General features: G+C 41.6%; 1 protein-coding gene across 1 annotated transcript; it reads right to left on the reverse strand.

The window, feature by feature from the left end:
- Positions 1-417: 417 nt before the first annotated feature.
- On the reverse strand, positions 418-25,888 carry parga (poly (ADP-ribose) glycohydrolase a). The gene is made up of 18 exons (XM_085799993.1): positions 25,718-25,888; positions 24,935-24,998; positions 23,973-24,644; positions 23,696-23,828; positions 22,801-22,923; positions 22,590-22,670; positions 21,996-22,070; positions 18,329-18,421; positions 16,970-17,124; positions 13,672-13,751; positions 13,501-13,561; positions 12,634-12,709; positions 9,333-9,480; positions 4,620-4,698; positions 4,386-4,494; positions 3,800-3,905; positions 2,464-2,592; positions 418-1,739 (listed from the first exon to the last, which is right to left on the reverse strand). The coding sequence occupies exons 2-18, from the start codon at positions 24,961-24,963 to the stop codon at positions 1,558-1,560; spliced, it is 2,331 nt and encodes a 776-aa protein (XP_085656119.1). The 5' UTR covers positions 24,964-24,998; positions 25,718-25,888; the 3' UTR covers positions 418-1,557.
- Positions 25,889-26,115: the final 227 nt, after the last annotated feature.

The raw sequence follows: 26,115 nt of genomic DNA on the forward strand, positions 1-26,115 counted from the left end.
TGAGGCTATTTGGGAACCTTTAATTCATCTAATAAAGCATGTTTGGAGGTAGAATTAAATTTGTCTGACAGCCCTTGGTACACGTGCTATCACAAAAATCAATCACATTTCAGATATTAAATAATGTATGATTTCATTAAATTAAAAGACAAATCTGTGGTGCCGAGGTACGGTTACAAAGACACATGTAAAAAGAGAAATGAATTCTTTCTGATGAAGGAAACAATTCTGTAGTAAAATCTGTTATTTCTAGATGAATTATGAATAATTCAATTACCTAGATATAAAGAAACATATCGAGAACACCGCTGGATGGGTTTTTGACATAATTTTTGGTTTACATTAAAATGTTTGAGTTTGTATTGTACTGATCCTTTGGTCATGAGCCAGTAAATCACATAGATGTGAGCTGAGAAATACAATTTGAACAGGGTATACTTTAATTAAGAAATTATAATAAAAATAGTACAACCTAAAAACCTAAAGTACAGTATTATGCAATACATTTACAGCCTTTATGAATCTATCATTAAATAGAACCCACACCGTCAATCAGGAAATACACCAAAAAAGTAAAAGAAAAAAAAAATCCATAACCACATCCCCGAACTAAAGGTTGAGTAAAAACATTAACAAAAATAATATTTTGCGTGCAATTCTTTCTTTATCTGCTCCCCCATTTATTTGTAAATACTGAAACAGTAGTGTGCTTTACACTGCACATGTGTGAAAATGACAGAATCAATGGTCTGAGATGATGATGACCATAAATATCCGTTTCATCCGAAATGATTTTCATACCAGTGTCCATTTCATTGATTATTTTCCACTCGTGTTAACATAAGCTTTAAGGACAATATGTGTGTTTTGAAGTTCGGCATCCTAAAAGGATATAAAAGAGCAGCATATAGTTGTAGAATATTTGATAAATAAATGTTACCCATGCATAGACTACAGTATGGCATCTCATTATCTTTCTGCATTCAGCAACCTCACCTCAGCCTGGGTATGGTGAACAGAGGAGACAACTCATTCAGAAAAAGTAGCAAACACAATATAAGACATGATAACCAGGGGGGGGCGGGATTATCAAATCCTGGATTATCAATAGTGAAGTGTCCACAACCATGCATATGATGACTATTTGGCCATATTTGTAATTAGTATGTAAAAACAAAAAGAATTCCACATCACATTTAGTGTAAATAAAAGGCCTAACAGCAACCAGGATTTACTATTGCTATAAGTCTCTGAAACTTCTCACCACGTTTGGTGGCAAACTACAAGGCTCCTATAACACCACCAGCAAGAAAGGCAAAACTGTGTCTTGGTAGTTTGTGTGTTGGGATCACAAACTTAAAGGGCGTGTGTGTGTGTGTGTGTGTGTGTGTGAGCGTGTGTGTGTGTGTGTGTGTGTGTGTGTGTGTGTGTGTGTGTGTAAGAGAGAAAAAGTGATTGTAAGCACAAGACTGAGAGCACAGAGAGGTTTCTGAACCTGGAGTCTCTGTTACACAAAGAGACTGGGGAAGGGAGGTCGAGTCGCAGCTCTCTTCCGTGTTAATGGAAGTCCGACGTTATGGGCGACATCCCAGAATCCTTGGCGGAGTCCGTGGCGTCGGCGGATGAGGGGGAGGAGACCTTCTCGTAGATAAAACTGTAGAGGCTGACATCGGGTCGGGTCGTGCGGCAGTTCTTGCAGACGACGCTGGAGTACTGGTTCAAGAGGTTGTACAACCGCCCTGGGAGGGTGAGTGGTGGAGAGAGAGGGAGGGAGGACGGAGACAGAGTGTGAGAGATGGAGGGAGAGGATGATGCAGGGGTCAAGAGGAGGAAGAAATATGGAGGGAGATAAACAGGATTTGAGAGAAATAGACAAAAAGGACGAATGAGTGGAGAGTAAAAGAACAAGCTACTGTATGAAGGAAAAGAGAAAACACTGAAAAATAAAAAAGTGTGTTCAGACTCATTTATAATCAAGTGCACACACACACACACACACACACACACACACAAGCACACACACAAGCCGTAAGCTTTTTCTCTGTAGCTCCACTTTAGGAAATGGATGGCTAGAGGGGAATTTCTCTGAAAGGCTTCAATAAATGTCAGCGGAAGAAAAATGAAAAGAGGGGGAGGGGAGAGGCTGGGGTCAGTTCAGGCAGTAATCCACTTTGCAGCCGAGGCTGAATGGATGGGCTGAAGAGCCGAGATGGCCCATAAGGTGGAATAACTTAACATACAGATGGACTGCGTTCCTTTATTTATGCCTGCTGTCCCCTATAATGACGGCACCGCGGATAACTGCACGAGCCTCAGGAGCCCCACAATCTAAACCGTGGCTGATATCATCACTGCTCCTGTTCATTATGTAATATACTGTGAGAGGAAGAGACAGTTATATCTGTGTGTGCGATCGTGGCTAGTACAACAACACACACATTTGATTTTGCGAGCACATCTTACCAACGGTGACTCGTCTCTCGGTGAGGAAAGCGTGCATTTCATGTACGTCTCTCATGAGCTGAGCGTCTCCGAATGTGAAGTAAGCCACGTCTCTTCCGGCCTCTGCGGCAGCCATCAACTGGATCAGCGCTGGGGGAAAAAAATAAGAGAGAAGGAGAAAGCTGAAAGGAAATACAAGCAACAAGAACAACATGTCGTATTAGCGTCTTAAGTACCCTTCAGCCTGTGAGGAAAATCATAAATGCGTAATTGGCCGCTGGAAATAACCAACTGATTGGTCAATAAGCCAGATAAGGTGCGGCTTCTGGCGGAAAAGAACACGACTGACAGGGGCAATTTGTATCAGAGGAGTAAATAATCCACCACTGGTTGTATAGCCTCATCAACTGCACTCAATCCTTTAGCTCTTGCAAATTAGGTCTTAAGACTTTTAAATATTTAACGGAATGGATATTGATTTCAGATTAATGAACACACGAAACAAAACCATCATTTGCAAAAGGTCTGTAATCATTGCAACAGCGTAACAGCTTAGTCTTGTGTAACTACCACATCTCAAGTCGGCTCCGGGACTTTTAATGTAAAATACAGTTATCGCCTTCTAAAAATACCAGCTATGCTAATTCCAGGGTTGATGGGCGGGGGTCCCCGGAAGCTAATATCATCCTCAGGGACTTTGTCAAGTCCAGTGGATCTATTCATAGCATGTTGCAGAGGAAATTAACACCTTCAGTTCTACATGAAACTGTACATAAACATCATTGTTCAGAACATCTGCATTCATAATAAATTACAGCTAATGAAAATGTGTCAGGACTAGAAATACATATACAAACAATAAATGGCAAAAAGAAATGTGGTGGTGGCATACTGGAGGGGACAGTAAGGGGCTCCTGCTTATGAAGAGTGATGTTGTGTAAGCCAGCAGAGACCTGCATCAGCCTGGATTTATGGTGTCCCTTCCCTGTAATCAATCGCCCTTTTAATGGAAAACATAAATGTGTGTCAGCTGATCAATAAAGGGAGGGAAGGAACAGTTGACTGACACACCCTGGGAGAGCTCCTAATTGACCAGAGGGGTTTGAGAGAGACCAGCATATCCGTGACTGTGCCGTACGTACAGTCCGTACTGCAGGAACGCTGAGTGTCCGTCAGCGGCGGCCTCAGCGGCTGGGAATTGATGATCCTGTCTGACTCGCTGATTTTTAGATGCTGCTTCAGAATCTCAAATCTTAACAAGATGCATCTGTGTGGCAGTTTTTACAGTTTCAGCTCTCACATGTGAAAAGCTGCAGGTTTCATCATACTTGCAGACTTTTGATGTAGCCAATGGTACCTTTGAGCCGCGTGTCTCCACCAAAAGCTCCACAACCCCAGTTGCCCGTGGCTACTGCAGAGAGGTGCTTGCTGTTGGCGTTACTTCGGAAGAATCCACAGTACGCCTGGAGTGAGAGTGAGGAAGTGTAGGTGGGGAGAAAAGACAAAAGAAGCTCTTATTTTCCAATATTTTTCTATAATTTCTTAAGATACGTTCCATTTTAAAACTGAATAAGGACTGTGTGAGATTTATGTAGCGGTTGTGTGTTTAATTTACATGATGAAACATAGTGTTTAGGTGAAAGCCTCAGGCTGAACGATAAGCAAAACAACACTTGATACAGGGACAGAATATTTTTGCCCAATTGCTCAGCAGAAAGAAAAATACTGTAAATGACAGTATCACTTCTACAAATAGCTCTGTGAGTAGCCCTGAGCTAAATTCAATAGTGTTTCAGAGCACAGAGCCTTTAATTAACATCTTTGCAGGGGATACCTGACAATGTGTCAAAGTTCACGAAAATGAGCTTTTAGCCAGCCACATTATATCTACTGTATCTAGATGTTCAGCATTTTATCCTATCAACTGTATCCCTCTCTCTCACCTTGTTGAGCTCTCTGGTCATCTTCTCGGGGAGAAACTGCTCTAAGAAGTGTCTGTATTTAAGAGCATCAATGGCCACGATCTCTGTGCATCGTCTCTGCCAGTCATCCCTGGTAAATAAGAGACAATCAGAATAGAGTGACTAACAAATATCCTCCCAACTTTTTCTGACTAAATCAACAGATGATTTTAAAGTATCAAAACAGTGAAAAATGAACAATGTGAGAAAAGATACCTGGGAGTTTCATCCTTGTAGCTCTCCTTCCATTTGTAACTCTCGGCATAACCAGAATATTTACTGTACTGTTCAGTGCCTGGAGAACAGGAAAGAAAAGTCAAGGAAAAACAACTATACAATACATGACATTACTCAATATTCAGCAGTCAGAGCACATAGTGAGCCTAAATCTGTTTCAGCGCCTTGTTTTCTAAATCAAATTTAGTGCTTTCGATGCTCCCCATGTGAGTACACAGTATCAGCTTGTATTGGATTGTCATAAATAAAGGCCATTGATTTAATAACTAATCCGCTTTGGGGTTTGAAATGAAAAGCTTTCAGCCATAATAAGAAGAAATGGTTAGAACAGAAGAAGCTAACCTTGGCCACATTTGCAAAAATGTTTTCATCTCTCATTAAGTGATGGGGGTTACACACCTCTGTTACCAAGACACTGGCTCCAAAGGTTTCATCATTCTTTTCTACATTACAAAAACAGCTGCACTCAATTTAAAAAAAGATACTTTGAAAGGCGCCATACATTATGCATTAGGTAAGAGGTGGATGCACAATACTTCAGTGAAAAGCAGGAGTTAAACATGGGATTAACATAACCTTTGAGGTTCTGCTGTGGTTACTGGCAGAGTTACGCGTGCAACTGGCCAAGTGGGGAAGATTTTGTAGTTAAGTTCACGATAACCAGAAAAGCTCAGGGGTATTTCAGAAGCAATGCTCAATGTCATCCTGCAGAGGAGACACTGAGAGGCAGCAATAAAACGCTGCTTTTACTTTCTCATAACTGATTTGATTTCAAGCGCACTGCCATTACTCTAACTGTAAGAAAAAACTTGAATCCTAAGCAGACAACAATTTTTTAAATGCCTTTCTATGTCAAACAATGACTATGAGCTAATGGCCAGGCAGGCAGGCTAAAAGGCAGCGGGACAAAAACTTAAGATGGCAGAAGGAACTGGGCAAAGAATTATGTTTCGGTGTAAGCACTTGGCAAAGCGAACAAAAAGACCATTTACTGTGAAAACCATTTTGCATCACTGCAGGTCCAGCCAGTCAAATGAAGTTCTCTCTACGACACTAGCGACTCCTAATGTCAAACAACAGGAAACCCCTATCACTTTTTCCCATCAACATTTCTCTCTACCTCCTTCTTCACCTTGATGCTATTTACTCTGGCAACCGCACATGACAGCTTCCTGGCATACGGGTCTCCATCACTAGATTACATCGTGAACATCTACCTTCCGATTTGAAAACGCCTATGGACAAAACTGGAAGTCCTCGTGGGAAGACACCTCTAAAGAGAAGGAAATATGATTAACAAGACAGAAGAGAAAAGCAAAGGCAGGGAGGGAGACAGATAAAAAAGACTATTGAAACAGAGGCTAGACTTAAAGAGGAAACACTGCATACGTACGATGAATATTGTGATGGTTTTAATGAATCTATAGCGTAACTGGCCCATTCCATTAGTCGAGCAATGACCTTAGTTGGGCTATAAATTCCTTTCTGTCCAAAATGTAATAAAGTTAAGTGGATAGGAGGAGGAGGGGGAAGAGGGAGGGAGGCAGAATTATGGGAGGCAGGGAGGGGGACGGTGACTAACAACTGAAGGTGACTTGCAAGAGATGGGATTTTCAGAGAAGACACCATGGCGCCATAGAAACGAGACCACGCCTCGCTTTTGAAGAGTAAAGTACCAAACAAGACAGAAGATAATTTCTACATTGATTGTGTTTGCACGGCGGTTTTACCAATGAGGGTCTGGGTCTCTAAGAGCATGTTTGCATTTCCTTTCACTACCAACCTATAAAAGCAACAAGCTTTAGATCGAGATTGTGCCAAGACTAACCATCAGAGCAACTCCTCATCTCTTCAAGTTCAAAGGAGACAGAATCTATCAAATGCAGACATTTGGGAATGCTTTTTACATTTGAGTTTCTGCTTAATTATATCTCCTCATATCAAAATGATGGATTTATCACACAGAGTAAAGTCGAACAGTGTTTTTTTTATGACGCATTTACATTCAAACACCAGTGGGTGTTAAATATTTGTTTTGCTCAGCTAACTACATAATGTCAGTCAGTTGAGTCATTCATTAAATAAGGCAAAACGTGGGAGGAGGGGAGGGGTCAGCGCATTACACTACAAACCTAAATAATGACGGTGAACTTGAATGAATATTACACACACATGTCCCCAGTGATCTTCATCACTGTATGTTTTATTTTTTTCTGACCAGCAGTGAATGAGGTACAGTTGAGAGGTAGGAAAACAGTGGGATGGTCGGGGGGGGAGGAGGAGTTGCTGGGGGGAGTGAGAGGGCAGGACACTTAGACAGGTTGACCGAAGCAGAGTGAGTTGGAGGTTGAAAAATAGAGCAATTCTGCTGGGGAGAAATGAAGGATAACTGGGCAGTCCTGAGTGAATCAATGCAATGGATTTACCTTTGAACCAAATGGAACGACAGGGGGAGGGAAAAAATGAATGGAGTCCAATAAACACACAGGGCTCAATGAACAACAGGAAATAACTCAAGAGACAAAAAAAAAAGAGACCAGCTTTCTCCCCGTTACATACGTGTGTGGTTTCTATAGGTGAAAAAAGAAAGTAACAAAATACCAAGCAATATCAAGGAATCAAGGTCCAGTACACATGAAATGAAGCAGCACTACATTCAAAGTGTTCTCATAACATTGACAAAGAAATATACTATACCACGGTGGCAAATGCACACTGTTCGCTCTACAGTGACTAAATAAGCTCCAAGTCACAGAAACTGGGTGAAAAACTATAAATAACCTGTCCTAATATCTAAGTCCTATTGAGGACTATTCAGTGCGTGTCAATGCATGTGTAGGAAACACAACCATGCCTTTGAGAGTACTACTACTTTTTTGGTGGGAAGTGAGTTATGTGAAATTTAGAGGCCAAGAACAGAAACAAACTAACAAACAATCACCCATCAGTCCATTTCCCACTGTTCATGTACGTTCAAGTTGAGGTGGTGGCAGGTTAAACAAGGCAGCACGGATTCTTTCTGCCTGATCATGTCCTCCAGACCCTCCAGGAGGTGTGAGTATATATCAATCGGCCTTAAGGTTCAGCTCCCTGTTCATCCTGAGATGCTCACGCCCCCTTGACCAACCCAAGGGCCACAGGTTTCTATACTTCCTGGGATAGAAACCGAGAAGAAAAGGAGCTGCTACCTCTCGACCCACCTGTCTCATACGCAGTGTGCTGAAGGTCACAGTCCGCCAAAACTAAAAGAAATATATAATTTGCAAAAAGCAGGAGAAGCAATCCTTTAGGTCACTAAACTGGACACTCTTCATTTGGCAGCGGCTCAGAGATTCTGTCCATGAATTTGCACAAAGAACAGAGCTCGTTCACCGAGAGTGCAGCTTCACCTACCGCCAAGAAAATGGCCACAACTCTCACTTCAGCCAAACCACTTAATGATGATTATCCACACGCCATAGTGCCACAAAAGTTCAGACTGGATCAAAAAACAGGTACAGTAACATAGCCTTTTCTGAGGAAGCTCAACATGGTGCTACAACCTTAACTGAAGAATATATCCTGGTCCGGTTAAACTTACATTACTTACTTACTTTTGTAAAGGGTAGACCGAAGTATTTGGACAGGTACGTGTATTTATGCTCTTCAGGCTCTGTGCTACATCCATTAAATTAAAAGGCAGGTCTCTTACTTGGATTGGCCTACATAAATATAGAAAGTGTGTGTCTTTTAACACACCGTGGCCAGATGGCTACTAAATGATTCTTGGGCAGCTGTGCGTTGTCTCAAGATAGATACAAACCATGTGTTGATGTGTAAGGGTCGAAGACGTTGGCAGTCATTGATTCCAATGAATCTATTACTTAACATTAAGCATTGATTAATTTATTTCTTTAAAACCCTAAAACCTGAACACTAACAGAGCTTTATCTGCAACATAATTCTTTCTAGATAGATGTAAACTTCAAAACACAGCTGATTCTTGGCACTTTACTTTTTATTTTATTTTATGTTATCTTAAAGTGAATGTGCTGAAGCACAGCCTGAACAAGAAAAACATGTAACTGTCAATATCTGTTATTGTTGGTCACTATATAAGTTTGTAAAGTGATTTTTTATTTCATTGAAATGATTAATAATTCTTGACTTACCTTGATACGTATGTTCATATTGCCGTTTGTTTGTGTATTTTACAAAGCTACACACACTTATCACATTTTTCCCTGTTTAAAGTCCCAAAGCCTTTCACCTCTGAGCCAGATGCAGAGCGGGGCGGGAGCTTGTAGCACTAGTGCCCTCCCCTGGAGCTGTGACACGTCAGCTCCAGTCTCCCTGAAACTGCCAGTTTGAGTCTGCCATTGGTTCACAGCAGTTTGAAGGCAGAAAAACTCAGAAATGCAATTTTGCACTTCCTTTTCTGCTGATATGTGCTCTAACACAAGAAAAATGCCACAGGAACATGTGAAAAGCTCAAAAAACACGATTTTCACGGGAGTGGGTCTTTAAGCGGTCTGTTGTTTCTCACATTTCTGTTTTATCCTTCTTTCAATCTCAGGATGACAACAGTGAGGGATGAAGGAGCAAATCTAGCCAGGTGCATTTGAGATGTGGGGCATGTGGATAAGACTCAGTGAACGTCTGTTTATGGTACAGTTATTAACACCACACAAAGAAGATCCAGACAGTGGGTACCTGTGACAATGAGGCATTCATTGTACTCCAGCGCTTCGGTGAAGAGACGAGAGACAATGAGTTCAGCGTTGATGATGAACCTGATTTCTTCCTGGACCAGCCCATGTCCTGTCACTCCTCCACCGACAAACCTATTCGCAAAGTCCACCTAGTGAGATAAAAGAAAAGAAATGAAGGAGTTATATACATATGTCACCCTGTGACATCAGTGGTGTGTGGTAACTCAACTATCATTCATCCTGCACCTGACTACGTTACCAGCTGCTTAAAAAAGTTGCAATCATTGGAAAACTAAACCAGGAGATGTTTTTAGTTTACCGCTCACATCATAAAGTAACAGTAGGTTTCATCTACTATCATGAGGTTATCAACAGATAAGACTTTAGGATAGGGATTCCACTGCACTCTCCTGAATTACAATGCGGGTTTGTCTTCCTGGTCTCCTGCTATTGGCTCTTACCACAACACCACACTGACATCTGTCTATTATTATACTATCTGGCTCCAAATGGTCTAATACACTCACACCATTGCAGTGCATCCATCATCATATACAGTAATCACAACTAATACACATTCAATATACTATAGTATCACACATGACTTACAAACTCCATTTAACCTGCTGCTTACACAATACTTTACTCAGGTACCGTCAACATCAATGATTTTATCAACATGCTCCGAGTTCTAAATCTAAATTTCTAAATTAGTTTATTTGTCACATATAATAATACAAGATCATTGCAGTGAAATGACATGTGCATACACTCCAATGACTGTGCAGATTAAAAACACGACAGGACAACAACATTAACCTGACTGGCTGGTCTGAGGCCAGTGGGTGGCTTGCTTTCTTAGGCAAAGTCCTAACTGTTCACAATTTGGCAGTGGCATGATGGTAGCTTCATCTGATTGGTTAATTATTGTCTTTTTTTCCATCAATGGATACCAACTTCTACATGGCCTCTCAGAGAGAGTCCAAGTGTGTTTTTGTTTTTTTATTATTAAAATGACAACAAGAGTCTGAAAAACAGGGTAAGCTTGTCTGTTCAGTGCACTTGAGAAGAACTGTGATGTTTAGCTACTGTCACTCCAATTAGTTGAATAAATGACTCCATTAGTGTCTCTCTTATTATCTGTCACCCACTGTGGTCATTTAATACAGACAAATGTCTAAGGATCATAACACTGCTTCCTGCCTGGGAATAATCAGATCAGGAAATTGTAGAAAAGCAACGCACAAGAAATCAAAAGAGATGGTTAAATGTGAATACAATCTACAATTATTGGTGAGCAGAGCATCAATGCAAAATCCACTTCAATATAACCTAATCTATTTTCATATATAGGAGAGAAGTAAGTCTGCTGGCATTCCCTGTGAGAGCTCAATGTTCAGAGTTTAATCCACAGGGATAGAAGAAACATCACATGTGTCTTTTTAAACAAAGAGCTGGCTCTAATTATCCTGAGTATTTGTCATTATTTAATCTGACACTGGGGAGGAAGCAATGATAACAAAATAATAAACCTGTGGGGGGAACTTCATCTCCTAATGAAAGCCAAACTATGAGACATCTTTTACAGCTCTAAAATTTGGGAAAATAACTATACTGTATATCCATATGAACCCAAATCAAACACAGAGCTGTAGTTTTCTCAGAATCACTAATAGCCTATAGACAATGGTAGCCAGTATATTCATATACTGTATACTGCCACAGAAATTGAAATGGTGAGGACATTTCCAATTTTTTTGCCATGTTCCATCACAAAAGTCCACCACTTTGGTTTTGATTGAAACATCTGTACAACTTTTGGATAGAAGGGAGGAAGTTCGGTGAAGTTTTCCAAAGTTTTCACTTATCTTGTGAAATATCTCAACACACCCTAAATGGACTTGGACTAAAATATTCTATGGATATTCTGTGACTTTCTTTCACCATGCGAACTGCATATGTATGTGACTAAAATATTTTTGTTGTATTGATTCATAGACTCTATCTCTAACACCAGCATCTAAGTTAAATGTTACTCTTTTTTTTGGTCTTTATTCCCATCAGCTCAATCCAGCCTCACAGAGCTGCTACAGTAGCATGGCTGCAGACTAGACTCTTATGTTTTCAAGTTCAGTGAATGCAACATTTATGAAATGGCCTGAGATACAAACCCAGACCGACTGATGAAATATAACAGCTTGTGGTTATTTCTAGGAGTGTTGTTTTGGTGAAGGAAATGTTTTAATGTGATACTGAAGCTTCATGCCATGTTGAGCCCACTCCTTGTTTTTGTGGCGTGGATCAGAGGAGAAGCCCATTCAATCACAATTCTGCTATTTAAACAGCCTGTCAGGGCCGAGGGCTGTGCTCACTGGCCCACAGCTACGTCAATCTGTGTGACAGTGAGTGTGTTTGTATGTGCATGTGTATGTTTTCTAACCAGTCCCTCAACACCACACCTCCCTCACCGGTTCACCCTTAACCCCACCCCCACCCTTAAATCTCACCTCCTGACAGAATGACAGCCCACTCGCCCCTATTGAAACTCAACACACAGCCAGTGCCCATGCCTGGTGGGGTAGCCATCAATCCCCCTGCAGGACTCCTGGCCCAGTGGGTCGCCGCAGAGAGATGGCTCACCCTTTTCATGTTTTCCTCACCCCCCCACCCTAGGGTCCTCTCCTCGCCCCCTTTGCCCCTCTTAGCTACTCATGTGTATACATCAGCTGTCAACGGGGAGGACAAAAAAAAATGCACCAACCACCCTGAAACACTGATAGGCGTGAGGAGATGGGGTGAATCAATGCAGACAGATAGACAACCAATAACATTCACATTTACAAAAAAAAACAAATAAAAATTATGCAACCAATTTAACCAACCAAGCTCAAAGTACTAGACCAGGGGTTTCCAAACTTTGCAAACCCACTGAGTTTTGAAACAGTTATCAGTTAATGGCTGTGATGTCATGAATGATAATTTGTCTGGCAGGCGGCAATTTGAAAGATGAGCATGGCAAATAAGGTTTCAATGTGTTATATTATCATAAATTAGATTATATAATAATGCCCCAAAAACAATAATTCAATTTTATTTTGTTATTTACATTTGTTCTCATCTTCACTCCAATAGAGTTCAAAACTGACACTTTGAGGAAAGGATCATCACAATGAGGAAGTTGTACAACTCTTCTAAAAAGAAAAAGAGGCTTTATTGTGCTGGTAAAATAATTACTGCATCTAACTGAAGATGTTTTTTTTGGTCAGATTGGCATTTGATGTGAGAGTAAGTATCATTCTTACCTGCAGCATCCCATATCCATCATCCTCAATCGTCCCCTCGCAAGTGATATGTAGGCGCGTAAGCTGAGTCTGACAGCTTGACAAAAAAAAGACAGAGAAACTTTCAGTTATTCATTCCAGCAAAGCAGCTCTAGAGACAGGTATACTGCTGGAGAAAAATCCCCCTTGTAGTTTTTATAAAACTGGGTTTTCAGGAACAAAACAAAACTGCTCAAACTCTGCTGTGAGGTTTTTACAACAAGTGTCCTGAAATGAATTAATATTTTTTGAACCAGCACATGAACATAAAGAGGTCATGAAGCTGCTTCTGGTGGATTTGCTGAGGCTTTGTGACGCACCTCCGAACAGTTTATCATCCCAAAATGTTGAACTGTGAGTATTTCAGGCTACTCTCTGCTGTGAAGTCATCCCAATGTCCATTCAGTGATAACTTTTGACTACTGTTGTGATGGAATATAAACTGCCACTTCAGCCGCGGGTCTTTCCACAACAATTCATTGGTATTTGTCACCATTCAGTCACACCATCCTCCCCGCTAAAAAGCCGCCTCTTGGCACAATGTGGCCATCATTTTATCCTTCTAGCAACGTACCACAGCAGCAGCAAAGAAGGAAAAGATGTTGATAATGTCAATGTTTGGTCCAATGGGACGACAGAAGATTGAGACAGAATTGTTCAATGTTGTTCAAGTTGCACTTTAGACAATAAGTGATTTTTTATACAAATTAACTAAATGCGGATTGTTACCACATATGAGAAGAAGAGAAGATGGACTGAAACAAAATCGAGAGAAATCCCAGTTTATATCATTTTAATTCAGGCCATTGAATCATTTAATTTATAATGTAGCACAATGGAGAATATTACCTTTCCCAGTTTGGAAGATGATTCAATGTTTGTCTGGTGAATGTAACAAGGCCCTTGGGCTCTTGGGGAAAAAAAGATAGATAAAGACAGAGTTAAAGAATTATTATCAACATGAGAACAATGAAGAGAAACAACTGCTGTAACATAATGTGGGCCATTTTTTAAGCTTACTCGTCTGTGTAACTCTCCTGAAATAACACAGCAGCGTTTTCAATTTCTCAATTTTTCTTGGTGAAGATCCTTCAAATAACCTGAAACACAAAGCAAATGGAATATGAGTTCACAAATAAGGGACTGACTTAAAACTGTGCATGTGATTGTCTTCAAAGTCTCCGACAAGAGAAAATGCAAAAATAATTTGACAGGAAAGGGCTTTTTTTTTTGGTATCAAATAAAATTGTGAGTTACATTTTATCAGATGAGAGGTATTAATGTTTCACCCAGAGTAATTATCTATGGCTCACTAGGCGACCATGCTATGGCCTGTCATGAGTGTGGTTGAGCTTTCAAACTGGGACGATGTCTCTCCCATCTACCTCCATCCTTCATACAATGGCAGCGCCTGGGGCCCTGTTTCAGTTCTTCAGAGTTACCATAAAAACTAGGGTGGAGGGAGGGAGGAGAGATAGAGAGAGAAAGACAGAGAGAGAGAGAGAGAAAGAGAGACCCTTAGGAGGACAACTTAAATTGCCCCATACCGGTGCTCTCCCTCCATTAAAAGCAACCTAAGCTGATGACTCATCACAGTTCAGCATTAATCTGGAGAGTGAGGCTGAGATTTCTGGTTGAGCCACAAATCATACCTGCTGGAGACAGAGGAGCAACTAATTAAGAAGGATTTAGTTACAAAATATATAGCAGTGATTTTCTAGGATAGTCACATTAATTATTGGTTCTTATCCACTGTAACCTTGCCTGCTGTATAAAGTGCACCAGGAGACAAGGTTTCTGACAGTTTCACCGTTACCAATTAGGCTATTTTAGTCTAAATGAGATAGGCCATCGTCCAGTCATTCAGTGCGCAAACAACAAAAAAAAGAGGATTTATTTCTTAGTAATGAGGTTTCAATGCTGACTAAATTGTTGAACGGGTTTCCTATGTCATTTTCTTCTCAAACAGAGAAGAACACAAGCTAAAGAGACAAGTCTCCTGCCTTCTCTCCTCCCCCTCGAATCTATCCATCACTTAACAGAGGACAAACCTTGACAGTTCTGCCAAAACAGCAATCAGCAGATTGCTTGCTGCTCTGCTCGTCCAAGACAGAGCGCTACTGTAGCCGATAAGCAAAGTGACGGACACTCCCGCAATTAAGAGGGGGAAAGGAGGGGCAGTAACGATCCAGGGCCCATTTTAGACTGCACTGGTTGTCTTGTCTCGTCTCATCTTCTCAGAAACACCAAGAGTTTTTTTTCCCCCTCTTGCCCCTTCCTGTATTTTGCTGCAGGCAGACATGCTGATAGTTAAGGCAGCCCGAACGCCTGCGACCAAGTGCTGGCATGGTTCTGAAACAGCCAGCCCCGCAAACTGGGATCAATGCTTACGCTATTACAGAGGCCTCTTCACTTAGCCTGCTGCTGGCCTTTGATGTGGCGGCAGATATCATGCACACAGATGACTGATTGTGAAAGTTGGATGGAAGGATTATGGTTCAGATAAAAAAAGAGGGAGTTCTAGGAGGGAATATGGAGCAAATCACAGCTAATCAATATGACTGTCCCTGGGATTCATAAAATAATACTGCTCAACCCCCAAGGAAGAGCAGATGGCTAATTAGACTCTGAATAGCAGTTAGAGCCCATGCAGATTGCAGAGAATACTGTAGCAAAATTATATACCACTAAACTTAGCCTTCATGTTCTGCAATGAGTTCTATCACAATAAGGTATTTCCAAACCAACATCTAGTCTCTAAGCAGCGGGCAACACAACAACAATGTAGATTGATTTGGAGAATGGAACAATCTAGAAAAACGTAACGGTAGAAAACTTTAGTGCCAACTTCTGCTGCTGTGTGAACATGTCACACCAGCAGAGCGGAGGTTGTGTACTTCAGAGCCATCACTCTCGTTGAGGGCGTGGGCCAGACTGTACGAGACACCAGGGAGGGATAAGACAGGTGTGCACTTAAAAAACACTCTTTCAAAGACTATTTGTTTCAATTAGCCCTTTATGCTTTTTTCTTAACAGACCACTGGTTCTGTGTGGGTAGAAGCAGAGAATGTGGTGTGTGTGGTAAGAAGTGGAAATAACAGGACGGTCTGTTTGAGTATCTGCGATAAGGTTTTGGGGGAAAAAAACAGGAAAGTAAACACCAAGTTGGGACAGGGCCAGGTCAAAAAACAACAACAAAAAAAAAAAGGTCAACCTGACCCACTGGAGCAACAGGACCAGTGTGGTTTTGCCAAAACAATCACAATATTTGGAAAACATGCTTAACTAACAGTCAAGGGACGACCTGTACCCTGTTTTGACTAGGCTCTAGAAGCCTGGACATTCGAGTCATTTGGGTTTTTTGGGTCTTTCTAGGGTTGTTGGGTCTCTGACATATTCAGCAGTGTTGCTCAATAAAACCCTGACGGCTGCTGAATGTTGCCTTGTTCCTGTCGTCTCCGAGTCTGAGTTTGGTCTACTTGAAATCTTCAACAAGAACACCAATTTACCACTCCCACTCGGAGTGTCCCACCCACACACAGAGACATATTAGAAACATGGAGCGCAAAGAGATTCTCTGCCCACAGACCAGTCCTCAGTCCAATAAGGTGGCAGGAGCAGTTACAGCACACACTGTAACGTAAAATATGGTCTTTGAGACAAAAGACAAATGAGACACCACAAGCTATGACAACCAGATCCAAACTCATTGCATAGAAATTAAAAGAAAAATAAACATAAATCACACTAGACTTACTGGACACTGACTAAAGAAGTAAAATCTGGAGTAAAAACACACAATTCATCTATTTGGGGTTTTCAAGGCAGTAGTGCCCCCTTATGGAAATCAGTTTATTTTTCTTTGAGTGCTAGGGCCACTACAAACAGAGCCACTCCAGCAGATTGCAATAGATAACTGTGCTTAATCGTGAAAATATAATACACATCTTTGTATGTGTACAGCGCCTAATCACTAAGAACACGACTGAAAACATTGTGAGAAAACCTGACTCCAATTTTTTACTCCAATAAAAACTGGTCAACAGGTTCTACAATTATTGAGTTATAGTAAAAGGTGTAATGACGCCAATGAGCGCAATCATGCTCCTGTCCGACAGCATAGTAAGCTTCTTGTTGAGGAGGACTGACCAATGAGGGGAACTCGGGATCAATATCTGCGTCTGCTCAGGAATAGATCTCGGCAAAGGACTCAAGGGGCAAATCTCATTTTGTAAATAAAATACTAACAACCCCTGCTCACTCAATTACGCCAGTGGGCTACTGATCACTGTTTCGTGACTCTGTGTGTGCGTTTCACCTGTAGAAGTTGATCTCTGGGTAGTTGCAGTACTCCGACTTGCGGGAATTGCGTCGGGGGAATGTGCAGAAGAAGGCGTTGGCCAGAAGACAGGCTATTTGCTCCTGAGACAGAGTCAGGGAGTGGTTCGTCCTGCACTTCAACAGGGGAATTGGCTAAGAAAGAAGAGAGGGAGAGATAGAGAACAGAAAAAGAAGAGACAGATCACAATCACAGGCACTGATGTGGAGTCAAAGCACAGAGACGAAATCTGATGGACGGGGATATGCAGAGACACGAGGACAGATGCTGGAGGGACATACAAGGTTACGTGGGTGCGACAGTGTAGGTCTGTGGGCTAATGGGAGCAGGTAATTAGTTTAGCAATCTAGCACGCAGTAGAGACAAGGAGAGTTCCATTAGGTAAATGGGTGGTAGTAATTAAGGTCCTGGTTTTCTTGCTCTCCCCGAGGTTCGTTCAGTCAGACACATGAGGCCCATCTATCTTCACTGACTGGGGCTAAAGAGCCTCCCAAGGCTGCCCAGTTAGCAGATCAATAGCGGCTCTAATAACACACACATAAACATTAGCCTTGATGCTTAATACTGCAAAACGGAGCGGAGAGTCGGAAAGCTTCATTATCCAACGACTACAAATGATTCCGAGGTGAAATCTGTGCCAGAAAAATTCCCTCCTTCAGTTTTAAACAGAGGAGTCTTTATGCTCTGCCTGTGGTTTCGGTCTCTCCAATAACAACTACAGGGATTTTCCTATCCTGCCCAGAGAGGGAGCTCAATTAACTTTATTAAATCAAACAGCGGACCCTGAAATAGATAAGTGAATTACAAAAATACCAATCTGGAAATTCTTGCATTGCTATAATTGATGACCGAGAAGAGAAATGAAGACAAATGGGGATGACATTTAAGAGATCTGACGTGGATCAGCTCCATTTAATGTGAATAAAAAGGGAGGGCCTCTGAGGTTTGATGAGGGTTGTATCAAAAAACACTTTTCCCAAAAATATATATATATGGTGGTGTGCGAGTCCGAAGGAATAGACAGAATTTAAAAATCCAGAAACCAGTTCCAGCTTAGTGGAGCACTGAATGCAAAAAAGTAAGATGGATTTTCTTAAGTGCACAAGCAGAACACATCGTCTGGATGACAGGACGCCAGACAGACCTCTCCTCCTTCAGTCCTCTTTTCTAATGAAGCGGTTCTTGCTGTGAACCCAAAAGGAGCATTCATTATCAACCAGTTGTAAGTCATGAGCTCATCCTGTATGACATGCACCGTCTGACCGTTCGCCTCACAACCTGAACCTTGTACCTTAACACAGGTGAAGTGAGAGAACTCGCAGGAGATTGTGCACTTACCATTGTGCAGAGGCTGGGAGCGCTGACTGCCAGTTCGACCATGGCAGGTAAAATGACCTCAAACAGGTGTTGTGCCTCACAATGCTCAAGACACTGGGAGAGGAGGGGGGAAAAATATTGTTAGATGGGATATCTCTGTGGAGCTGACTGCCTAGTTAGGCAGGCAGTAACTCAGAGCCAGCAGTCACGCTGACTGATGGGGTCTGAAGTGACATACAGGTCTGTAATATCATTCATTTCTCCATGCAAAAAGTAAAGTAAAAAGGTCAATACCACAGAAATATTAAAGTCACAAACACATGAAAATTTTTTATAAATGTTATCTTATTAATCAGTAGTTTATATCATAAAATCCCTTTAGCAGCTCTCAAGAAAATGATGGTTTTGTTTGTTTTTACCTTCAATTGGCATTTCCTTTTTTTCTGTTAAATGTGGGGATTTATTTTGTAGAGGTAAATACGAGACCAAATTTACTCCTTTATTTATTGTTGATGTCTTTTTACAATCCTGTTTCAAGTAGAGAAGCTCAAAACACAGTTACAACTTAACCTTAAATTACGTTATAACTTCTTTCAAGGTTTACTATTATTGCCCTGTTAATACAACAAAAATAGGACGTACATGAGAAGCAATAACAATATAATAACAGTTTCACAGTGAGTCTGAGGTCATAACCCTGTACCACTAACCAATATCTAAGCACCGTTCTCTCATATCCAACAAGAAAAGTCAGTGTCAGTGAAGGCAGCAGAGGTTTATTGTTGTTAGAGGGAGAACTCCCACTCCTCAGATATCAATAACCCCAACAGTGAAAGAGGAAACAGAAATGCTGCAGAGCTGCTCACTACACAGAACCTGTTTCAGAGGAAACTATCAATCCAGGAGCGAGTCCGCCACGACTGAGGCATCCATACTTCAGCCTATAGCTTACCTCAGCATCCATCTGCAATTCCCTCTAAAATAAACACCCAGTTATTCCATCATAGACTGAGATTTACAACGCAATCACTTATGAGTGTATTGGCTTCGAATGTCACTGTCATCAATCACTCGCCTTATTCTATAAAGGTAAGCAGGGGGAGCCCGCGCTGATTAAATGGACCTTCTGGAGCAAATGCAAACGAGCAATTGTGGAGAGAGTGACGGCGGGGTTCGCTTGATTTTCAACAGGAAGTCTTTGGTGGGTGATTTGAGCCAGGGGGCATTTATATGGCCACAGAGCAGGTCTGACTAAACGCTGTCAGAAGTAATGAGCTGGCAGACATCATAAAGCGCTCCTGTGGGACTAATAGATGGTAGCTGGTGATGCAGCAGGATGAGGGTAGAAAGATGATCCGCCCGCCTCTCCACAGCCATGGCAGCCGGCCACGTCGCTAACATGCAGCTCGGGCTGCACACACACACAAACTCTTACCTTTCATATCAATACCTAAGACGGACAGCTCCAGCAGATTTACTGCTGCATAGGCTAATGATCGATTACACTCTGAACGCCCATTCATTCTGGTCTTTACAAGTTATTTTCATTTCCTAGCAGCTCAACCTAAGCACATCTTGATTGAATTTTTTATTTATATATTTATTTAGAGATCTTCTGGGCAAATTGTCACTGTATTACTTTTTAAAATCGCCATGCAGGAGAGAAATGAGCAAAGAAGTGACTAATGTGAAAGGGACAGAGGATGTTGTTATCTTGCTGCTGAATGTTCATGTAGCACTTGAACATCAGCTGTGCTTACTCCTGGACTGTTTTGCTGCTCTGCATTCATCGAAAAATGACACAGTGACAGTTTCATTTGGCAGGGGAGAAACACTAAGACAATTTGCAGACAAGCCCTAATTTGGATAACTCTTTTTTTCCACCTCCCTATGGCTATTACACGTTGAGCGGAGTGTCAATCACTGACTCAGGGGCAATGTACCTCTTGACAATTACCCCAGTGCTGTACAAATGTTGCTCCAGATTTAATTAGGTGTTCTTGGCTGAGGAGTGGTGGCGACAGTTAGGGTTCAAACTCACAACAAAACTGCACCGGTGAATGGCTGAAACCTCACTGCATGTGATTTTTTTTTTTTTACTGCAATAGACTGTGTGTCAAAGATAAATTACACTGAATGATGCATGTCTGCTGTGGAATGGCAGCTGTTAATCATTGCTGCTGGTTACGACTGTTTGCAAATTGTCGGCCATACTGCATCCATCAACAGGCAGACATTAAAATGACAGAAAGTAGTGGCAGCCAGTAGATATTCTACATCTGACCAATGTGTCTATATTCCCGTGTGCCAATGGCTGTACATATTATAAATGAGCAACTTTTTGGTGTTCAGACCTTGACTTGCCCTTATTCTGCGAGCCCCAGCCTCCTTTGCTAAATGCATCAGCAGCAGAGACATGAAAAAATAGGACGAGGTGCAGCTCAGGGCAGTAAATGGACAGTTGGAGCTGCTGACGCAATAGACTCCTGGAAGGGCAACTTCTTTTTTGTTGGCCTCCCTTAGCATCCTTACAGATTTAATGGGTCTTTTTTAATTAAACTGGATAAAGGTATAAAAAATGCTCAGACGGATATTGATCTGCCAAGTTCTCTCCATTAGGCTACTCTGAGACATTATTTCAGAGAAGAGGGAAAAAGGGATGGACTGAATTTAGCTGAGTAATCATAGATGAGAATGGATGGACATTCAGGTTTGAATATCAATCTGACTGGGCTGTAATAGATATGAAATTCTTCTACTTAATTGCAAGAAGTCCATTAGGATAATGGTCTTATTTCTAAAGACTCTAACCAAGACATGAACTTACTGAGACAAAATTTGACGATAAACCACATATTTTATGAAATGTATATAACCTAATTACACTTCAAGCTGAATTTGATTTTCTATCCATGCAAAAACTTCAAATAGAGACTAATTTCCAAGAACAAACAATGTCTACTCATACTTTATCTAATTTAAGGAGGCAATTTTCAGAGGAAGAAGTGATTACTTAGACATTTTAAATGTATAAAACTGGTTTAATTTAGCAAATATTAAATATATAACATATCATGGTCCGTGACTGTCTGAAGAGAAGATAAGGAGTGTTAAAAGAAGAAGGAAGGAGACAGAAAGAAAGAGAGACAATCCCCAGGTTCACCTGCAACAGCTGCTGCCGTCACGCTCTACGCTCATCTGTCCTAACTGTATGATGCATATTTACTCCTGTGAGACTCCCAGGTAATGGGAGGGGACGACGCACACTGATGGGCTGGCAGCCAAACAGAAGAGAGCAGACTCCCCTCTCTATAGCAACTCTGGCTTCATACTTCATTGAGATACATTTTAAAGACATAGTTAATTATGTTGAGTTAAAGAAAGTAGTGTCAGCCTCTACAAGGGAAAGCCGACATTCAGAACCGGCACACACACAACCGGGTGTAGTTTACTGATGTGTATTTCATGCCAGTTTTAAAACTATTCAATAAAGAAGTAAGAATGAAACACTTAATTACTGTGTTTCCTAAATGATATTCCCCACCCAAATAAGTTGATCCAAAATGAATATGCTGGATGTTCAGTACAGAAACATACCAAAGTGCGCTCTGTATGCTTTAGGGAAGTCATTATGATTGACCTGCTTTATCTTGTGTATATGTCCTTGTCAAAGATTAGGATACCTTACCTCTGTGCAAAGAAGGTTCAGGGCAGTGAAGTCCCATTTCTTTGCATGTGTTGTGTTGTATCTCAATATTGCATCCTGGAGAGGAGAATAAGGAGTTATTCACAGAAAACTAATTTTAAATAGATGTCAAACTATATGGCTGCAGATAAATGGCATGTTTATCCACAAAAATAGAAAAGAGCAAAAGTCTCCCAACAAAACCATCTATAATTGATGCAAACTCTGCCACCATGTGGCGGTTTGTGGAATTGCTCTTTTGAAACTGCAATGAGTTTAATTGGAATAATGTATGAGCAGAAATTTTCCAGTATCAAAGACACACTGGCCAAATGAGCCAGATACTGGTTGAAAAACACATTTCATTAATTAAAAATGCAGTGGCTGACGATGAGCTCAGCCCTGTGTTGCAGTAATGTTTAAATATAACACACAATTTTATTGTGACGGGAGAAGACAAATAGCTGTATTTTTTAGGTTTTGACATTTCAGTGAGGACTGTGGACTGAAAACTGTGTGTCTATGCAAACTGTTTAAAACACATGTTTGGATCTATCTAAGTGAGCACATAGAGTCTGTTGAGCAAGGATGTCTCACCCTCACGTCCAGAGAACTTTTGAATCCTCCCCGCAAGGCAGTGCGGATCAAGTCCCACCTGCTTTGGACACCACCTCCATCCTACATGACACAACATTTATGGCTTTAACTACTATGTTCCTGCAGTAATTAACCTTGTTATATCACATCAGCGCATTTTGATGAAAGGATGACATGATGCAGCTAAAGAACAAAACTGTAACTAGTTCACCTCAGTCTCCATAGGAAACAGGTTCTTCTCAGAGCAGGGCATCTTCACTGACATGTCGTCCCACGCATCTTTGAACTTGGTGGGATATGGGACAGGGACGTCTCCCTCCCTGAGGAGATCTGTCTGTAACAGGGAAAAGAAATAGAAGGGGAGACTAAATGTCTGCACTGATTACTCTTATTTTTAGAGCGGTGACAGACACAACAGCTTTCCGTATGCTTGTTAAAAATAATCTGTGGTGCTATTTTTTGTGTGTGTGTGTATGGTGCTGTATGAAAACAAATAATTAAGACAGAGTTGCAACATAGCCCTAATGCCTTAATACATTGATAATAACCATACAAGCTTGACACAGAAGTGACAGGATATTTGCTGGCTGACTAAACAAATGAAAGCTGTCCTGTTTGCAGAGTCGTGATTTTCTTAAAAATGATAATTAAACATTTAGTATAATTTTTAAATGTAAGGGGTTATGGGCACTCTAGATTGAGTGTCAGTGGCTGTTGATGATTAGAGGAAGTAGCAGCGACACACCAGCACTGACACTGTTCCCGTGGGACTGTCGGTTGGAAGACAATGTCTGATTGGAGCTTTACTGACGAGACGCCATGGGGGAATCATAGCGGATGACTTCACCCTGCCCAGCGCGACATTCCTCCTCTCATTCCCCCAGTGTCTATATTTACACAACAACTTTTTCACAACACTCCCTCCGCCACTTTTCTCTCTATATCTTTCTATTCACTCATCAAAACTCCAAGTATAAGTACTCACATAATGCCCAGTCACATCTGCATTTACAACCCTTTTACAACATACCACAGACAAACACACACACACACACACACACACACACACACACGTACACACAAAACAAAAGTGCTTGTTGACTCACCCTGACTGTCACAGTGTGGTTAGGCACTGCTTTCAGGTGGGACAGAGGGGGCGCACATTGAGGCATTCTGTTCAGCTCATCTATGGGTGTCCCCAGCCATCCTTTGTCAGTGTTATGCAATGCAAATGAAATACTGTGTAGGAAAAAAAGATTTTAAAAAAGTCAGTATACCAGACTGTTACCGAGTTAGATGGGGGTACAAAACAAGAATAATATTTCACTCATAGAAAAAGACAAAAAGCCAGCCATACAGAGAAATAAAGATTTTAACAAGTACCTTTCAAAAATGGCACCTGGTTGGCTTCTAATTGACTCCTGGCTCATATTAGATGAGCCACTGCACTCTGCTACCTCAGCATCCTCAGTCCCCATGGCAACCGGTTGGCCTCTTTCTTTGGCCGACGTTCCCGAGTCAGAGTCGTTGACAAATTGCTGAGAATCCACTACCTGAGCCTTTGCAGAGCCAGAGTCGTCAGCGCAAACACTGCCGTCATGATCCTTGTCTGCAGAGTTGTTGAAGAGCATGGTTTTACCGATGGGGCTGTCAGGACTCAGCATCTCCACATCACTGGGCGTACTTACTACATTTTTGGGACTACTACTAAGACAGAGGGTGAGTTTGGGATTTTGAGAGAGCGCATCAACACAGGTCGCTTTGACAGGGTGGGGACCAGGTGAGCCAGGCCTCTTGGATTTCTGTCCGTTAGAGCAGTTTGTCTGAGCCGTGTTACTTCTGCTTCCAGCGAGCCCAGATTCATCCGGTCCACCCGCAGACCCACAGTCCATCGAATTCTGAGACGCCACGTCGTCTTGCGTGCTATCTGTCGGTACAGAGTCCTTTGTCGTGTCATGTTTATGTGGTTCACAAAAGAGTTCATCTTTTCCATCTGTTGATTTTGTTTGTGTGACATCATTCTTCACACCCTCTGGCTTGACTTCAGCAGTCACACTGCAGCAGAACAGACAAGAGAACAACGTGAGAGATAGCTCTAAGTCTTATGAGATCATTGTTATCGCTTTTCCCAGAGTGCACTTTGTACCACCTCTGGTTAACAAGTCTATTATATCAAGGCTTTATCAGCATGCACATTCTCCTTTGGGGTGGTGTCTATCTGTCAATAGACCGAAACGTTGACTTAACAATAAAAGAGCTTCAAGTGAGTGCGAGAGCAAGTGCTGATTTTTTTATGTTTAACAAGTCTATTATAGTCACAATTATTACTGAACATACTGGCTTACCTTTTTTGAGAGTCCATCGTTTCATCCATCTTTGAACAGGTCAGACAAGATGAATCGAGGATAGCTGATAGAGAAAGAATAATATTTATGTAAAGCTCAGACAATATCGATCATGTTATTCATGTCCATGATGTTCTACTGTAATTACACACTGTCCCTTTACTGGAGTTCACATAGAGCCGACTATAAAGTTGTTGTTTATGCCCGGTCTTAGACAAGTCTACACTCTTGAGTTTTGTTAAGGACGGCCAGTAAAACTTGAAGATGTGTTTTCAGACTTTGTTTGGGCCACTTGTCCGGCTTGTCCGTGACGCCAGGCAGTGGGCAGCTCGCTGGGCCGAACCGCAGTCAAAGCCTTTCAGACCCTGTGGGTTTCAGCTTTCACTTCAGCCTCTTGGCTTGGGTTTCACATTCATTTTTGCACAAATAAACACACACGTCCAGCAGCCAGCGCTTCCAGGTTTCACAAACCCACTGTGGGCTAGCTGACAAACCAGCTTTTCGATGTGATTTCTGACAAAGTATCTCACGGTTTCACATTGTCACTCGGCTAATGGTGGGAAAATAATTTATCCGTGGGATTTGCACAGCTCACAGCCTCAATGCGAACATATCTTGCGGGTCAGAGAACAAGTCATCTTGAGCTAACTTAGCTTTGATAGGCTAATAATCAAACCGCTAGCGATTAGCTTTCATTATTGTAACGTTACATGACATAAACGTAATTCAACCAGACCGAGCAAGCAGAGCTGCCTCCGTTTAAAGCAAAGAGATACAACTTACAAGCATGCCCCTCTTTGTGTAACACTTCTGAGTTAGATCGATTACATAATTATATATTTATTTTTATATGCAACTGTTCCTTTCCAGACCACATATCACTCCAAATGTTATCGTCCCAGTTATTGGTTCACTTTCATTTCGTTGTTGCAGCTGCTTCGCCTTGACGGCAGGAGAATCCCGACCAATCACAGCGTAGTTCTGGGGAAAAGAGGCGGGATCGGGAACGGGTTTCCTAGCAACAAGGTTACAAAGCAGTTCACTGTCGCAATTCTTAAAGAGGCACGTAAAGGCAGACGCTGGGAGTGAGAGTGTAACGGTGAAACAGCAAGGAAGCAACAGTGTCTGACTGGATCAAACACCAGAAATTAACTGGGAACTGCTTCTCAAGTGTTAATATT

This window comes from Trachurus japonicus, chromosome 15, assembly GCF_045865225.1.
Source record: "Trachurus japonicus isolate A0001 chromosome 15, Traja_1.0".
Classification (NCBI taxonomy): Eukaryota; Metazoa; Chordata; class Actinopteri; order Carangiformes; family Carangidae; genus Trachurus; species Trachurus japonicus.

Bases quoted from the DNA above. Each gene is read 5' to 3' on its own strand.
- parga (XM_085799993.1), bottom strand. From the start codon at position 24,963: ATGGATGAAACGATGGACTCTCAAAAAAG. The intron at 9,481-12,633 runs GTAAGAATGATA...TTATCTCACTAG, and splicing joins ATGGATATGGGATGCTGCAG to GTGGACTTTGCGAATAGGTT. The intron at 1,740-2,463 runs GTAAGATGTGCT...TCACCCTCCCAG, and splicing joins CGAGAGACGAGTCACCGTTG to GGCGGTTGTACAACCTCTTG.